This window comes from Daucus carota, chromosome 6 (assembly GCF_001625215.2).
Source record: "Daucus carota subsp. sativus chromosome 6, DH1 v3.0, whole genome shotgun sequence".
NCBI lineage: Eukaryota > Viridiplantae > Streptophyta > Magnoliopsida > Apiales > Apiaceae > Daucus > Daucus carota.
This window is the reverse complement of record NC_030386.2, coordinates 17,182,256-17,200,905: the sequence shown is the minus strand read 5'-3', so window position 1 is coordinate 17,200,905 and position 18,650 is coordinate 17,182,256. Positions and strand designations below refer to the sequence as shown.

General features: G+C 33.2%; 3 protein-coding genes across 3 annotated transcripts; 1 reads left to right on the top strand and 2 right to left on the bottom strand.

Moving 5' to 3' along the window:
- Positions 1–5,983: 5,983 nt before the first annotated feature.
- LOC108225966 (uncharacterized) lies at positions 5,984–7,108 on the top strand. The gene has a single exon (XM_017400918.2). It carries the CDS (start codon positions 5,984–5,986, stop codon positions 7,106–7,108), a length of 1,125 nt encoding a protein of 374 aa, XP_017256407.2.
- Positions 7,109–7,423: 315 nt separating this feature from the next.
- On the bottom strand, positions 7,424–9,256 carry LOC108225965 (glutathione S-transferase T3-like). Its single transcript, XM_017400917.2, has 2 exons — positions 8,546–9,256; positions 7,424–8,024 (listed from the first exon to the last, which is right to left on the bottom strand). The coding sequence occupies exons 1-2, from the start codon at positions 8,948–8,950 to the stop codon at positions 7,488–7,490; spliced, it is 942 nt and encodes a 313-aa protein (XP_017256406.1). The 5' UTR covers positions 8,951–9,256; the 3' UTR covers positions 7,424–7,487.
- A 795-nt stretch (positions 9,257–10,051) lies between these two features.
- On the bottom strand, positions 10,052–12,184 carry LOC108225964 (uncharacterized). Its single transcript, XM_017400915.1, has 9 exons — positions 12,035–12,184; positions 11,647–11,944; positions 11,448–11,523; positions 11,229–11,350; positions 11,050–11,131; positions 10,839–10,968; positions 10,586–10,737; positions 10,341–10,461; positions 10,052–10,249 (listed from the first exon to the last, which is right to left on the bottom strand). The coding sequence occupies exons 1-9, from the start codon at positions 12,182–12,184 to the stop codon at positions 10,052–10,054; spliced, it is 1,329 nt and encodes a 442-aa protein (XP_017256404.1).
- Positions 12,185–18,650: the final 6,466 nt, after the last annotated feature.

The window sequence follows — 18,650 nt, the reverse complement described above, 5'->3', positions numbered from 1 at the left end:
TGTATTCATTAAATGCATGCTTTGATTTCTTTAAATCCATTCTATTTTGATGGAAGATATGGTTCACATGTGTACAGTAATAAGCCTGACATTTTTAAAAGTTTGAAATAACAACTCTCTGCTGCAGTGTTGTTTCTTTGCAGTCTTCTTTTGCAGTGTTGTCTTTATTTTGTTTAAAGTGGTGAGAAGACAACTCATATTTACATTTTTAAAAAAACAACTCTCTGCTGCAGTGTTGTTTCTTTGCAGTCTTCTTTTGCAGTGTTGTCTTTATTTTGTTTAAAGTGGTGAGAAGACAACTCATATTTACATTTTTTAAATGACAAGGGAAATTCAATACAGGCCTATACTGGTAAAATGACTACATCAGGCACTAAAGCACGATAGATAAATGTACATCAGGCACTAAAACACGATAGATAAATGTACATCAGGCACTAAAGCACGATAGATAAATGTACAACAATTAAATCCATGACATGAACTTGAAAATATTTCATTACAAGTGCTTGAAACCAAATTGCGACAAATTTAACAACACAACATTTAAAGAACGAGAAAACCAACTTAGACTGAAAGGTAGATAACAAACACGATGGTACTACGACCACTTATTCGTCCTCGGACGACATTACACTATCAGAATAATAATCCGGACTGGTGACCAGTGCAAGGTATTGTTGTTCCTTAAACCAGTCCCCTGCTTCCCGAAACATCCTAGCATCATCGTATAGGCTCTGACGCTGCAGACGCAGTTGCATGCGATTCTCCTCTTCTCTCGCTCTGAATAGGGCGGCCTCCATCTCCTGCGGCGTCTCTCGAGGCATAGTACGAGCCTTTTGTTTAGGAATTGGAATCCCAGCTAGTGCACAACGTTCCCTGCACACTTCAAGCGAACGCACACGCCACGTCCACTCATCCAACATGGTGGTAATCGACTCAGGGGAGTAGCGTAAATTAGGATTTAAAGAGTACCTAAACTCATCCTCACACCACCATTTCCTACCCATGGCAACAAACAGATCACCTGGTGTGTAACTCATGATTTATGTTGAACTATTTCTTGTGCGAGTTCTATGGTTGTGAGTGCATTGACAATATTGTATGTGAACCTATTTATAGGCACAGCATAACATTGCAACGAAATAATGCTCATATTCACATGATCAACAGTTGTATCTCATAATACTGATATTCACATGATCAACAGTTGTATCTCATAATGCTGATATTCACATGATCAACAGTAGTATCTGATAATGCAGAGGGTCACATGGTGTACAGTAGGTCATAAAGTAAAGGTTCTGCAAAAGTAGTATCTGATAATGCAGAGGGTCATAAATTAAAGGTTCTGCAAAAGTAGTATCTGATAATGCAGAGGGTCACATGGTGTACAGTAGGTCATAAAGTAAAGGTTCTGCAAAAGTAAAGTGCCTCACTGTAAAGATTAGACTGTACAAAGTTTCTCACTTTATAGATTAGACCCACGTTTTCATACTGCCAAACCATAGCATGCATTGAAAGAAAAGATTCAGCTCATTTAAAGGACTTGTCAATTCAAAAATTGACAAGTCCTTTAAATATATTCAGCTAAACAATAATCCATTCGCCTATAAATAGGTCTTCATTATGGTTGATACACATACAAGCAACTAAACAAACACAAAATTCACTCATCACTTAAGCTGAAAATGGATAAGGGCAAGGCACCAATGGATAAGGGGAAAGCACCAATGACCCCCGGCTGCGAAAAACGCCTCAAACAACAACAAGATAGGAGACAGCCGGAGCTTGTGTTGGGAGGGATGCGCAACAACCGAAGCAACCAACCTAAACCAGCTCCTAAAAGCAAGGCACCACCGGTCGTGCAACAAAAGAAAACTCGGCCACCGTTGGGACGGATGCGCACTGACTTTGACATCAAGAAAATGATAGAGGAGACGAGAGAAGAGAGACGTCTCGAGGTTGAACATCAAAAGAACGTGAAGAAGTGGAACAAACTCTTCCGTTATATTTGCAGGTATGTTTATAGGAGGATTAGAAGGGGCAAAGATTGGGTGATGACGGAGGCGGAAGATGATATCCATAACAGAAAATTCCCTGAAGTTCACAAACTCTATTTTCAACGCCATCGTGAGATGGGTGAGATGGATATCCCATTTGGTGATTCTCGCATGAGGTATTATGCGGCTAAAATCGATGAAGAGTGCGCCGCACTGCAGGCTAAACTCGAGGGAAGTCAGGAAGCCAGATTTTGGGCCGAGTGGGGAGATGTGGACAATGTAACTTATCAGTGCCGTCGAGTGCAAATGCCTACCCCGTGGGTCGATGAAGATGAAGTGGAAGGCGGTGTTGCTGATGATGGTGGAGACGATGATGCTCACGCTGAGGACGATGAAGATGATGATGAAGGATATGATTCCGACTATATTGTGGACCTCACTCAGGATTGAGAACTTATGTCATGTTCTCATTTTAATCATATGTAATTTCCCTTCAGTTTATGTAATGCTTCTGTTTCGTTTAAGTTTATGTAATGCGAATTACCTTTTAAGTACAATCTATATGAGCTTAAATATTTAAATATGACAATCTATAATATTATATTATATCATTACATAATATAATAATATAAAATATAATATCACAAATAATGTATCACTATATAATATAAAATATTTTTATATTATATCATTATATAAATAATATTATAAAATATTATAATATAAATATTTACTAAAACTTCAATTAAATATATAAATATATATATATATATATATCACTATATAATATAAAATATTTTTATATTATATCATTATATAAATTATATTATAAAATATTATAATATAAATAATATGGGTCGCCCTTTGAAATAATATTTTCTAATTTTTGATTTTTTTTTTTTAAAAATAACCCATATGGGTCGCCCTTTGAAAGCGCGACCCATACTTATATATTTATGTTTGGGTCGCTCTTTCAAAGCGCGACCCTTACTGGAAATTTTTTTTGGTTTGGGTCGCGTTTTCTCCCCTCATTTAGACTGGTTAGTTTTGAAAGCTCGAAAAAAAACTGGTTACTTTTGAAAAGTGGTTGAATAGAGTGGTTACAAATGATACGGAGCCCCACTTCTTTACTAAAAGCAAGAAGTCACTTCTTTTAAGCTAACCCAAACGGCCCCAATGATTCACGAATTTCACGATAGTTTGTCCGCGATGATTCAATAATTGCTCCGTATGTATTAAAATTTCAACAATGGTGTAATGCTTTCAAAATTCTTTAAAATTTAATAATTCACGAAAGATTATTTTAAAATTCAACAAAGGTAATCCTACTATTCCCTCCGTCCCACTTCTTTTGTCTTGTTTGACTTTTTATGATCAAATTGATCAAACTTTGACTGAAATTTACATATATCAAAAAAATAATTAAGATTATAAAAATTATATTACTAGAACCTACATTCATGTTACTTTAAAATGTATTTTTTCGATTTTCAAGATCATGCAAGAATAATTACTAATCATCGGTCAAAGTTTGGTCAAATTGACCACAAAAAGTCAAACAAGACAAAAGAATTGGGACGGGGGAGTAAAAAAATCTCACAAAATTTTACAATCATTTGGGGATCATTTAATTTAACACAAGCGGGCTTTGATGTGACCCCATAAAAATGGCCAAGTAAGAGCATCTCCAGCAGTATCCCAACTAGGTTCCCTAAATATATACTCCCTCCGTCCCCCTCAGTTGTTTACATTGGAGGGGGACACGGAGACTAAGACAATGTATAAAAAATGAGTAAAGTTATATGAAAAGTGGGTAAAGTGGTGGGACCTATCAATATTTAATATAATAAATTTGAGATAGTGTAGGAAGGTAGTGGGTGTAATAGTAATTTTTATTGTTAAATATGAGATAGTAGGGGAAGATAGTGGGTGTAATGATGGGAAAAACTTACTATTTATAGTAACTTAAAGAAATGAGAGGGACATCCCAAAATACTAACTGTAAAGAAATGAGAGGGACAGAGGGAGTAATAAACAATTTAAATTCTAAGAAATAGGGATCCTGTACTGATTGAGAACTCCAACAATAATCCCTATTTGTGTTCCTTATTATTATTATAGTATTAAATTCAAATTATTTTAACAAAAAAATAATAAGAAAAATATGGGAAAAAGTGTCCAAATAGTGCAAGTTGAATATTTAATCATTAAAAAACAAATGAAGAATGAGTTGGAGGTTACCTATTTATGAGGAATGAAAAGTGGATCCTAAAGTTTGGGAAATGAGTAGGGATTCTGCTGGAGTGAATTTTTGTCCATATTCTTTAAATTTTTAGCTTAGGACATGGTATAACTAATCTGCTAGAGATGCTCCTAAGAGCATCCCCAAGGGAGATATGTATAATTGTTAGCTAAAATGATAAAAATAAATGATATGTAAAAATTTGCTGAACCTGTAAGCGTTTCTGCTCCAGCGGTGTTAGCTATAATGGTTAGCTATATGTTATATTATTGTTTTTAAATTTTAACAAATTTAAATAATAATTATCTGTTATAGATAAATTTCATAAGTAATGTTTTCTAAATTTAATCAAATCATATAAGTTTTAAAACTAATTTAATTAACAAATAATATTTCTATATTTCAAAAATAAAATAATATCTTTCTAAAATCACAAATAACATATATTCAACTTATGTTTTTATCATTTTCATATTACTTTTTCCCATAATTTTTTATATTTTGTTGGCAAGTATAATATATATATATATATATATATATATTAGTTTCATATGAAAATTTTAAAAATAAAAAATATAAGTTATATATAGATAATAATAATTATAATATATATATATATATATACATGTTGGTATCTATATAATAATTTTATAATAAATAATAAAATATGTCTTAATTATTTGTACTTTTATTTAATTTTTAAAAGTTAATAATTGAATTTAGCTTTATTAACTTAATAAAGAAACTAAAAGTATAGTATATATAATATAATGATTATATAATATAGGAGATACCTTAATTAATTTAATAAAGAAATTTATTAGAATTAGAGTATATATAATATATCTATTAAGCAACATAGGAGAGATGTAAGTGACAAAAGTATAAAAGTAAAGTATATTTAAAGAAAAATGACATGGAAATAATATAGATGATGGGTTTTCAATCAACAAATGTAGCGTGCGTGTTTTATGTTATTTATAATTATTGCTAACAGTTCACTGCGTTGGAGTACTCTGTTTTGCAACCATTAGCTATACTTTTAAAACCTAACATGACAATAGACTTTATACCTAACAGGTGCATCCGCTTGGAGATGCTCTAAGAAGCCACTTTCTAAGAATCTTGCACTTTGTCATGATAATGTTAGTGGATTCTTGGGTCATACATTCTCGGATCCTTTCTTTTTGAACTTTGGTTTTCCTGGTAATTGCCAAGTATCCACTCACTCAGATATTTATAATATCAAGATATATGTTGATCAAATCACTGTTCCATTTTATAATGCCCTAAAGCTTCTACTTGCAAACTGATCTGATCAACTAGCAATTATAATTTAAGTAGTGAAATAATTCTCTCTTGTATAAGGGCTGCTTACTAAACTTGTTAGAGCATCTCCAACCCCATTATCTATAACCATTAGCTAAAATATAATAAAATAATGGTTTGCTAAATTATACATAACCAAAAAGGTGACTTGCTCCAACCATGTTAGCTATAACCGTTATCTATATTTGAAAAACAATATTTTATTAACTTTTAAAAATTTCAAATTTGTAACGGCTATATTCCAACAGCTATCTTTATAACGGCTATATCCTAACGGCTATATTCTAACGGCTATATTATAACGGTCATATTCCAACAGCTCTATTTCTTTTGTTTATAAATAGACCACTTCATTGGGGACTGAAAAACACACAAACACAAATTTATTTTTCATTCTAAATTCAATTCAATGGCCAATTCTATACGAATTATTAATGAGATCATGCAGGCCGAAGAAGAAGAAACTGAAGCAATGATGACGATGATGGGTGCTGTTCATCTTCATCGCCGACGTCAAAGAGAAAATCGAATTTCACGTCATGGTGGATCTATAATGAATCATCGTGTCATTGATCGCAATAGAGAAGATGGTCACAATAGATTGTATCATGATTATTTTTCAGATACTCCTACATATACAGAAACACAATTTCGTCGAAGATTTCGGATGCGCCGACCATTGTTCCTACGAATTGAAGAAGCAATTACAGCTCATGATACTTATTTTATTCAAAGAATCGATGCTGTGGGTGCTCGTGGACTCTCATCTCTTCAAAAAATGATAGCTGCTGTGAGAATGCTTGCATATGGAACAGCCGCTGATGCTGTTGATGATTATGTAAGAATTGGTGAAAGTACAGCAATAGAGAGTCTAAAAAGATTTGTTAAAGCAGTCGTCGAAATATTCGGTCCTGAATATTTGAGACGACCAAATGATGCTGATGTGGCTAGATTATTGGCAGAAAACGAAGAACGCGGCTTTCCTGGAATGTTGGGGAGTATCGACTGCATGCACTGGAAGTGGAAAAATTGTCCCACTGGATGGCAAGGTATGTATACAGGTCATGTTCATGAACCAACTATTATTTTAGAAGCAATAGCTTCAAAAGACCTTTGGATTTGGCATTCTTTTTTTGGATTGCCGGGATCATTAAATGATATTAATGTATTGGATCGATCTCATCTATTTGAAGATTTGGCAGAAGGTCGTGGACCTGAACTGAGGTATACCATCAACGGGCATGAGTATAATATGGGATATTATCTTGCCGATGGTATATATCCTTCTTGGCCAACATTTGTTAAAACTATCCCAAAACCACAAGGTAACAAAAGAAAATATTTCGCAACTGCACAAGAATCTACTAGAAAGGATGTTGAAAGAGCATTTGGAGTGTTACAAGCTCGATTTGCAATGATTCGCGGGCCATCACGCTTTTGGGATGTAGGCACAATGAAATATATTATGACAGCTTGTATAATTCTGCACAACATGATCGTGGAAGATGAAAGAGAACTGCGATACAAATGGTGAAATACCATTTGTTACTCCGAGTCGCAGTCGTCCAAATGATGTTAGAGAATTCATACAAGTTCATCAACAAATTCGAGATAAGCAAGTACATTTACAATTGCAAAATGATCTAGAAGAGCATCTTTGGCAGATCCACGGTGGTGACATCAACTAAAGCTGGGAGTTGCGGTGTTTGTTTGCTCTTTGTAATTTGCACTATTTATTTTATTTGTAATTTGCTTTGAATGTTTGCTTTCGCATTTTCTTTATATTTTTTATTGCTTATTTGTTATGTATAAACCATATAATTTCTCCTGGACAAGTATATCACTCAGAAGACAACAACTTAATAAAGTTCATTCATAACTTAATAATCCAGTCATAGTACACAAAACATAAGTTACAGAACCTTACTTAAAATCTTATCTTTCAAAGCTTGATAATATCGAGCAAGTTGAGGATCCATCACAGTTGTGTCAATGGCCAATATAGAAGCTTCATAAATTTGATTTTCTCGTTCCTCTTTTGCTTTGTTAATTTCTAGTTGTACTCTTTCTCGTGCTTGCCTTTCCTCCTCCATCTTGATGATGTTATTGATTGATTCGTTTCTTGAACTTGCAGTGAGACGCGCTTCTTCTTTCATCTTTTTAAAAATTTCAACAAATTCATCATCTGTTGCTTCGTTTCTGGATCTTTTTAATTTCTTAGCAGCTTTTCTGCCAATTGGTCTCTCCATCCCTTCTTCGGATGCTTCTGCAGAGGAACTCACTGGACTTTCAGTTGATTGCGAAGATGAATGATTATCCTTTGTAGCTGCCTTGCTTTTTTTGGTAATATTTGATGCAAATTTTGGTGAATTTCGCAACTCCATCCAGCAACGCATAAAAGGAAATGGAACTTTCATCATAGTCTCATACATCTGCATTGCTTGTCCAACCTGAAACATGATTATAAGTTGATACTAAAAGAGCTTTAAATTATATATACTAAAGCTCTGTCTAATTTCTTTCTAATTAATGTTATCTTTTTATCTTATCAAGTTAAAGCATTCATCTGTTAACAAAAACTATACTTTTTGCCTTTTTTTATGTTACCAATTGTTATTTCTTAAATACCAGTAAATCTGGCAATTGTGTAGTGTTAGTTGCGCTACAACAAAGTTGCTAAATCTGGGGCTCATATGTGCCCAGAATACTTGGTTTACAACCAAACATGAAAAGTATACACAATTCATACCTCTGTCTTCTCAACCAACAATGTCAAGCAATTCATTCATTTTACCATATAACAATATGCAATTTAGTCTACCATTAATTTGATTATAGTATCCTATAAACTACACACATATGCACCAGCAGATTAATATAGCCACGCCAATCTAGAATAGCACCAGGCCACCAGCAGATTAAAACAACATATAGCATTTTCGGACCTTAAGCATATTAAAATTTATAGTACCTTGTCTTGTTCAGTCACGCCGCTTTGATTCCTTCCGTTGATCTGATTATAGTACCCAATAAATTTACTAACCAATGTTTGAATCGCACACCACCGGTTACACAAAGAAGTTGGAGTACGATCACTTGAAAAATTTTTGTGCTCATCAAAATAGTTCCCGATCCTATTCCAATAGGTTAGTTGCGTTTGATTTGTACCTTGCACTGGATCCAAACTGACATTTAACCAAGCAGATATGAGTAGCATATCCTCTTCCATAGTAAAATTTTTTGATCGACGGCCTTTCTTGGGCTTCACTTGCTCTTGTTGGCGGCTTGATTGCTCTTGTTGCTGACATGATTGAGAAAATATTTCTTCAACATCATATGTCCCGTTGTTAAGTAAATCTATAAAAGTTGCCTCCATGACCTTGAAAAAAATGAGATCAACTATGGTTTTGGCTTCTGGGCTAGAGAAAGATAATCAGGTAAATTGGGGGGAAAATAGTTTAGGGTATTGCAATTGGAGGGAAAAAGGGGCGGGAGAGAATTGGCAGTGGAGGGAGATGAGGTGGAATGCTCTTACAGATCTGTACGCGTTTGACATATATAGATAAGCAGATGGGTTATGTAAAAAAATTATTAGTTACAGACTAGGGTTGGAGCTGGTGCTTTTCTATCTCAATAGCTAAATGGGCCTGCCACATAGGATATTGCTAACAGATGTGGGCTGATTGGAGTTGCTCTTACGACGATAAAAAGGACTATTACGATACAAATGACAGACATAGTTTATTCAATTTAGATTTTATATAATTTATGAATTTTGATGAATTATATATGATTTCTATCTTATGCGGATTTTAAATAAAATGTCGCAAAAAATTTTGGGATTTAAGTAACGTACTTCAAAATCTCTTAAATATTGATACTATACTAGCTTTCTTTGCCCGTGCTACGCACACAGGTATTATTCTTTTTTTTTTATCTACTAAATCTATAGTTTATATTGTGATTCGACCTTTAGTTTATATTATTGTCGCTTCATGTGTTGTAGTCGTTATTATAGACGTCTCATAATATTCAAGAGAAATTCACGCAACAATTAATATTCATAAGCAAGCAAACCAACCAAATCCTCTTATCCAAATACAAAATTCAAATACCAAATACTAATAAAGCAAATAGAGCAAGAAATTATTAAACTTCAAACAATTCCCCTTCTTATGCAATAGTCTGCCATTTATCCAGCTTTAAAGGCACTCAGATTTCCAGCACAGAATAAAAGCAAACGTAAGTAAAATAAATAAGTCTAAACAAAGTTGATTTAAACTGAATCTGAATATAACCAATGCATTAGAGGTGTATCAATTTTATCTTCTTCGAAGTAGAAGATGCAGAACCTGGAGTGTCATGACTAACGGACAAATCAACCAAACTTTCCTGTAAAAAAGTAAAATTATTTTAGGAATTTTAGGAATTAATTAAGATTTAAATATATGATTCCTGTTGGATTTCAACGTTGAACTTACTTCTCTAACAGTAGAAGTAAAGCAAGTCGGTGTAGATGACACTGATCCTGAAACCGGCTAGGATCATATGCATCTACTGCAGTGTATAAACGACTTTTTGACGATATATTATCGTCTGAAAAGACTAAATTTAGTTTTAACACTTTCCCAGACAATGCGGCAATTTTCGGAAGAAAGACATCCACCTTTTGTTCCTGATTTTATAGAAATAATTGATTATTGACTGGAAAATTGTAGTTCACACAATACAGACAACACAGCACTTGTGGCTCTATATTGTATTACCTTTATCATGTCTGACAACATTTTGGTTGCTGTTGTTCCAATAAGTCTCCGACCTGCACGATCCATCAAGATGAAATTGTACGCCTCATCAGAATCTTCCCCGAGTATCACTATCCTGAACCTGACAGAATTTTTAGTTGTAGCAGAATATTTAGATTATTATATATAAATTATAAATTATATAAATAATATCTCAATATTACGTGACACATTTTATTTTCACAATTGTTAATATTTCACCATACCTCTTTTCTGCGACGGGGATATTTTTTTTACATTCACCGCAAAAGAGCTTTCCATCCTTCAAAACAACTTCAAATTGACATCCACAGCTATCATACCACCAATTCCTACCTTGTTCAACAGTGGTCACTTTTATCTCACAAAACACAGTTTTCTGTCCAAAGTTTACATTAATAAAGATTTACACCATTAGGCATGAAAATGAGTTCAGATTACATGAACGAAAAGAATTCATAAACTCAATACAGTTCAAACCTTTTTGTACGACTCGCCAGCTATGTCACCCAATTGCTTCAAAGTTAACGTCTCAATTATATCCAACACGGGCTTTGCCACGGGTGATGTCAACGCATTTTCTTCGGCAACATATCCTTCTTGTATCAACCTGTGTTGAGAAAAGAATAATCACAGGTATTGTATATCCGATTTAGTGATTTTAATTGTCTAAGAATAGATTTAATCGCACCTCTGCCTCATCGCTGTAATTGAATCAGTATCAAGATTCATATAGATTTTTGACGAAGGGATTGTATTCATTTGGACAGCATCTTCCAGACCATAATATCAATGATATCAATATAACAAAAGTGTCTAAGTACTGACACAGTCCAATGCTGAAAAAATATATTATAAAATCATACTTACTTAAAAATATCTTGGGCTTAGCGCTACAAACAATGCCAACAACTGGTTTAACGACAGCTTTTTGGTAGGCAGCCTCTGTTGCGACAACAAGATCTCCCCACACAGTTACCTTAGTCGAGTACCTGTTTTATTAAAAAAACAACGGAAGTTAAAGAGAAAACATAATGTTCGAGTATCATAAAACTAAATGAGTTCTTAATTACAAAGGAATTTAAATACCTCCCATCGGTTATCTCAAACTTCACAATATCGCGAGGTCCATGCACAGTTGGTATTTTAGTACAATTTATGTAATCTTTCACAGCGCAATAACATCTGCTTGAATTGTAAATTGAACTTGAATATCAAACAACAACAAAAATGAAAATAAAAACATTATTAAAAAGATAAGTCCAAAAATGGTTTTGAAAGGTGTAACCTGTCGAGAATTCAGGACTTTCTGGTTTTGGATAAGAATTGGCAAGTGGGAACAGGCCGCCGAGATCAACAAACTCAAATTTATGCATTGGTATCGTGAAGTCATCTTCATCTATCTTCATGACCCTCGTACTGTTCGAGAAGTTGATCAAGATCTTTGAAGAGACAGGCCTTAAATGACCCGTTGCATTTTTGGTATAAGAAGTTGTAATGTTGTAGATTCCTCCTTCTTCCAGCTTTATCTTTCTTTCAAGAGATATCCAATTATCAGCGTACACGAAAGCATGAACATGAAAATTCTACAATGAACACGTAATTAGAGTATATTAGTCAACAATGAATATAGGACAACAGATCAATAGATTAGCAACAGAAAAGAAAAAACCCACGTCTTCATCGGGTAAAATCAGATTATATCCTTTGAGTGTGTCTTTCCCTTCTTTGGTCGATATAGACGCCCACATCCTGGTAATACGTACCTTGATATTCCAATTCGTCCTAGTGTTGTCAAGTGCACACAAAGGATCATAGCTAGTCATCATAGTTTTTATATGAAATTTCGAAAACCCGAAGAAATGATGTGTATTGTGAGATGAACAATGAAAAACCAACTCCAAGAGACTTATATTTATATCTGAGTTTTTCGAATGATGCAAGTGTTTCAATTGATGTAAGATTATCATTCAAGCGACAATCTTAGGATATAATTTAGGAGAAGCAGATGCATTATCAAAAAATATGATTTGTCAATTATTATTTTGTGGATGATGTGCATAAATCACGGCCTATAATTTAAGACAACAAAATAGGAGATAGAAATTAAAAATGAACCTGGTCGTTATAATTCATGTTTGTGATAACATTTTATATAATCTTGATTCAGAATCTTCGACTATAATTTTGGAGAAGAAGATCAATTATAAAATTTCGATGATTTTCTTGAAGTTTATCAATTATTTTGTGGTTGATGTGCTAAAATCAAGGCTTAAAATGTAGGAAAAACATGTTTGATAGTTCTTGTTCTTAGAAGTTATGTGTATGGTGTCTTTTCAACAAATATGGATATATGTGTATCAGTGATCAATAACCATTATCAATATATTCTTAAAGAGTGCACAGCCCGTTTAGCATCTTTACCCACGGGTTAGCCTGTTGACCCGCATTTTACCCTTTAAACAACTTAAATGCATGACCCGTTTTCATTTTTGATAACCGGTATATACCCAGCTTTCCCAACTCTATCTTGAGGCTTCCCTTGCTCGAGGAATCCTTAATGGGCTTACACGGACAATTACTGCGACAGCAAATCAGGGATTCAAATTTGGAATCATCCTGCCTGGAACTATGGTAAGTCACTAACTCAGACAATTGTCCCTGTGCATTGTATGTTTAACTTAAAAATTCAGATTTCTTGCATAGTCATGATCTCATCGAATAGCTAGGCTCTGGTGTAATTGTTTTATGTGTGATAAAAAGATTAATGTACCATGGATTCAACTACTGATCTCGGTCAGAATAAATCTTATTTCGCAGCTTGATAAAAAAACTGAGATGTGAAGATGGTTTATTAGTTGATTCCTACCACATCACTGTTGTTTCATAGTTATTTTGTGTCAATCCGTATTTGACGATGGCTGATGGATTTAATTTGCCAAGTCATAAAAGAAACAAAGAGAACGCTTCGGATGGTGCATTCTCCGGTGATTCTTCGTAACAATCAACTATTTGGGGGAACACCACGTGTTTTATCCATCAACTCACATTTTTTTATGTTTCAGGCATCCGAGAATATGCAGGCGGAAGGGCGCTCGATTCATTTTTACAAAAACGTGCAGAAAACATCAAGAAGTCTAGGACCAATCCTCCGGATTTTGCCCCTGTCGAAGGGTCTCTTCAAAATAGCTCAGGTGACACCTCCTCATATACGCAAGTGTTGATGTTATTCTTCGTAGATAAAATATTTGCAACTGATAAGTGTGAGAAAAATTATTTAAGAGCTAACGCGTTGTGGGTTGGGCCAGCATCACCACCACTCAATATTATTGGGGATTTGTTATTTTTAGACCAGTGTGTTTTGAAATGTATTCTTCATGTGTATGTAGGATGCCAGTTGATTGATTTGGGATATGTGGTTTAATTTCTTTGTATTCCCCACTCCTTTGAAATAACAGTATAGTTTAAGTTTATAACCAGCTGCCGTTTGTTTCGTTCTTTGCAGGGTCCAATCGGTCTCCTTTGTCTACTGTTCATCGTAATTCACCGCTTGCATTTGTTATGGGAACCACAACCAAAGGTGTCATTCTCTGCTCCAACCTTTTGTTTCGTCCAGTCAGTAATTTCAATATTGCTTCCACAAAGATCTCTGCAGTTCTATGCTCCTGACTATTACATCTTATTTTTTTTGACAATACAATTTTTATGTAGGTAAAAACGTAACTCCGATGTATACTTGGCACTCTAATGGGAATCATAGTCATGATATCAACTCCCATATAACAAGCATGGGTAAAAATCAATGATTGTCGGTAGTAGATATTTGAAGTTGTATGCAAATATATACGATGCTTTTCGGTGCCTTATATCCACCATTTATCATTGCAATCTTTTCGGTGCTTTTATCCCCGAATGAATGTGATATGTGTAATGGTAATACTGGTAACATATTAGCATTGTTATGGCGTCTACAGTTGTTACTATATCTTATCATGTGTTGTTCGCAAACGCCGTGGTCCTATCAAAGACTCACAATCATATCTACTGAGCTATCAGATTGATTATAATTTTGGCAGAGTTTTAGTTATTGTTTATCATTCTTTAAAGAAGGCGATGTTTGCAACATAAGATATTTATTTGTATGGATTAATAATTACAGTGCAGAGAATGATATAAGTTATTTTTAATCTTGCAGGCACTTGGATTTGGTGCCCATGAGTCCATCCCTAAGTAAGAAAATTTGATATGATTGCAGAAAATTGTTTGTTTGTTCACAGTGTGTAATTCGTACTTGATTGCGGAAAATTGTTTATTTATTATTCTAAAGACTCGATTTCAAGAAGGGAAAAATTTGTAGAGTAATTATAGAGGGAGGAGAAGCACATTCTGATGTCAGCTTTGGGGGTGGGAATAGGGGTCGGGATTGTATTGGCTTCGGGACATACTGTGAGCAAATGGACTGGTGGTGCTAATTCCGCTTCAAACGCTGTTACACCCCAAGCTATGGAGCAGGAGATGCTCAATCTCATAGTTGATTGCAGAGATAGCAAAGTCACTTTCGATGAATTTCCCTATTATCTCAGGTTTTCTTAAAATTTTCTGTATTTTAAGCTTTGTGTTGTGTTGGTAACTTGATATTATCCTCCTATACTAGCTTATTCGTATATTAACATCGACTTCTCATTCTAATTGTCAATATTTCCCTTACTACCATAGTATAGTTAGAAATTGCTTTTGTATTGTAAATCATCATGCTAATTAGACATTTCTTGACATTAATACAGTGAGCAGACAAGGGTCTTGCTAACAAGTGCTGCATTTGTTTATCTAAAGAATTTCGAATATGCAAAGCACACAAGGAACCTTGCTCCAGCAAGTCGAACTATCTTGCTCTCAGGACCAGCAGGTTGGTCTCCTGATAAATTTTTATGTGTTGTCCTACACTAGAATAATTTCACCATGTTACCTATATCTGATTTTGTAGAACCTTATCAACAAATGCTTGCAAAGGCGTTAGCTCATTATTTTGGAGCTAGGCTGCTGTTGTTAGACATTACTGACTTCTCGCTGAAGGTAAGTTTGTGGTTCTTCGATTTTCTTAATTATTTCCTCCCAAAGTTCACACTCAGTTTCATGTTCACAGATTCAAGGAAAGTATGGGTCTGCCGACAAAGATTTTGTAAGTTTTTCCAAATAGTCCCAGACACCGAGGCACATGATTTCTTGAATGATTAATTATTATTTTTGCACTTATTTTTCCTCATCAGTAGTGTTTCCCATTGCACTGAATTATTATTTCACTGTTAAGTGGATTAATTATTAGCAGAATCACTTTCATATGTATGTATATTTTGCTCTTTATAGTTTTAATATGTTGCGCAAAATATTCAATGTATTAGTACACTGTAGAGTCTATGTCAATAGGCATCAATGTTTATGGTAATCAAATTAGGATATTTATAGATTTGACTAGAGTCTACCATCGGACAATTTTAGTTTACAATTTTATAAAAAGAATAGCATAAAGCTCACCTAGAAGTCTATGATATATGTATATAAATTCTTTGTGTTGAATTTATGCGGGACATCTTTAGTTATATCTAAGCGTCCACACTGCCTTTGAAAACTATACATATTTTCGTGTGTTGCTAATCAAATTTGATATTCATATATGCAGGACTTTGTTTCCAGCGACCCGTGTCACACAACTCATACAAACTGCTCCTAATACCAGATGCATTCATATATATATATGCATATAAACAATGGTGATTTAAATTGCATACTTACAACAACCTTTGAGTATAGTTTGGCTAATGGAACTATGATCTGTTATTGCGTAGGTTGCTCTAAAGTCAGATTCACAAAGAATTTCTTCAACTCATAAGTTATTCTAAGGTAGACAGGTTTGTTCTATTGTCACTCAAACTTCTACACTACTAGCCTGTTATAATCAGCTTTGTTACATGGTATAAAAAATTAGATAGTAAGCTAATTGTTAATAAATAGGATTATTAGTTTCGAGGGTTTATACCAGCTGTAGTTTGATTGTCTCTTCAGTGTAATTTGTTAGAACTATTGGTTTCGCATGAAGACATAAAAATTATTGATGTTTGTATATATATATATAATTTTATCTGTTATTATTTTACAGGGTACATGGTGTGAGCTCAGATGCATAGATATACTACAAATATTTATTTTTAAGACAACCAGCATACAACTACAAATAGTTAATTTTTTGTTTAGTTCCCTGAATGCTAAGATTAATTACATTCTAATGTTAGACTAAGTTTTAAACTACTTTCTATCAGTTTACAGGACTATATGACTAAGAGAATTTGTTATAGTTTACATATTTGCAGCAATTCACATAATTTTTCTTACTACAATTAGAGTTAATTTAATTGCACATATATTTTAAATGGGACCAATGATAATAGATAAGAGAGTAATGATTGCTTCTAGGACTGCACAAATTGGGTCCAAGGATATATGAGATCTGGGAAAAAAGAAGTTCGAGTTGCTGAAGCAAAAACAGTAACTGCTCCTGTAGAAGCCAATAAAGCAGCTGCTAATTCTCTAGCTGACGTTGTCAAGACTGCCGCATTGGAGGCCAGTTGTTTCTCCTCTTTCCCTTTGACTTTGATTATAAGAAGCATATGATCTCTTTTAATTGTAATCACAATTAGATTGGACTTTTTGAAGGTACGTCGACGACATACATACAACGTACATATTTACTTTCTCTTAACTACATTGCAATATTATAATCTTGCAGATAAAGTATTGTTGCTGTAATGATCATTATTAAGAAATATTTGAGGTAGAATTTATTACGATCAAGATATGATATTAACCGGAAATAGACATGTTTTTATAAATATGAAATATTGTGGAAGTTATTAACAGGTATGTTAGAAGGGTATTTATGCAATTGATCTTATTTTTTTTATCAGATCAATTAAGATGATTGATAACCATATTTAAATGTAAGTAATTTGTAACTTAGATTATTATAGTCATAAGATCTCTCATGACATTTAAAGAACGGGGAATATCCCATAAATCTTTCTCCGTAGTTTGAAATACATATCTTTACACTAAAAATTATATCACGATGATATTCTACTGCATATAATCATTTCGAAAATAAAGTATAAAAAATATTTACATTTTTATTTCAATATCGCTGTGGATTTTATTACACAGAATTTATTTTGCAAACAATATCCGAGTATCTAACTTTTTAAACATATTATTTTACATATCAAAAAATGGTAATTAGTTTTGTTGAAAAACCAGGACACAAAGTCAATTTAAAGGTCGCATAGATATAAGACCCTTAAATAATTTTCTAAAAAAATACAAATGTAATTACCATTTTCTAATAAAAAAACAAATAAGTTTTGTATAGGAACGGTAGGATTGTTAAGTCAAATTCAATTCAATGAAAACCAATCTAAGAAATAGACAGATCTTGTACAAAAATCTTTCCATATATATTATATATCATATATTATGAAAGAAATATTTATTATATATTATAAAACAAATATACGTAAATTTATATTTTTTTTGGATAATTTAACATAAGATATATAACCTGATCTAATCCTCTAACTCTCTATTTTAGTTATCATTCAAGGGACAATCTTTGGCTATTTAGGAGAAAGAGATGCATTATCAAATATAATGATTTGTCAATTATTTTTTTGTAGATGATGTGCTTAAATCATGGCTTATTAATTATGTAAGACAACAACATAGGTGATAGAAATAAAAAAAGAACTTGGTCGTTATAATTCACGCTTGTGATAACATTTCTGATAATCTCGATTCTTAATCTTCGACCATAATTTCGGAGAAGAATATCAATTATAAAATTCAATGATTTTCTTGAATATTATAAATTAATTTTAGGTTAGTGTGCTAAAATTAAGGCTTAAAATTTGGAAAAAAAAACATGTGTCATAGAAAGATACAATGAATCTGGTCGTTATAAGTCATGGTGTCGTTACAACAAATATGGAATATGGATATGAATATATGTATATTAGTGATCAATAACCATAATTAAGTTGATCATATGTTTCTAAAAATAGATTTATGGGAATCGTCAACATAATTGATTTAATATTAATTTTTTTATAATTATAACAATAAACTTTATATTTTTCGATATATACTTTACCTATTAAAATAACGTGTCGAAGTACTTTTTTTCTATATTGAAAACGTACTTGAAAAGTTAAAGCAAATAAATATAGCAATGGTCAAGTGTTAAGTCAC

Excerpts from the sequence above, each read along its gene's own strand:
- LOC108225966 (XM_017400918.2), top strand. The coding sequence starts at position 5,984 with ATGGCCAATTCTATACGAATTATTAATGAGATCATGCAGGCCGAAGAA.
- LOC108225965 (XM_017400917.2), bottom strand. The coding sequence starts at position 8,950 with ATGGAGGCAACTTTTATAGATTTACTTAACAACGGGACATATGATGTT. Across the intron at positions 8,025-8,545 it reads GCGTGACTGAACAAGACAAG|GTTGGACAAGCAATGCAGAT; the intron begins GTACTATAAATT and ends ATCATGTTTCAG.
- LOC108225964 (XM_017400915.1), bottom strand. The coding sequence starts at position 12,184 with ATGACTAGCTATGATCCTTTGTGTGCACTTGACAACACTAGGACGAAT. Across the intron at positions 11,945-12,034 it reads TGATTTTACCCGATGAAGAC|AATTTTCATGTTCATGCTTT; the intron begins GTGGGTTTTTTC and ends TGTTCATTGTAG. Across the intron at positions 11,351-11,447 it reads TTTGAGATAACCGATGGGAG|GTACTCGACTAAGGTAACTG; the intron begins GTATTTAAATTC and ends TTAATAAAACAG.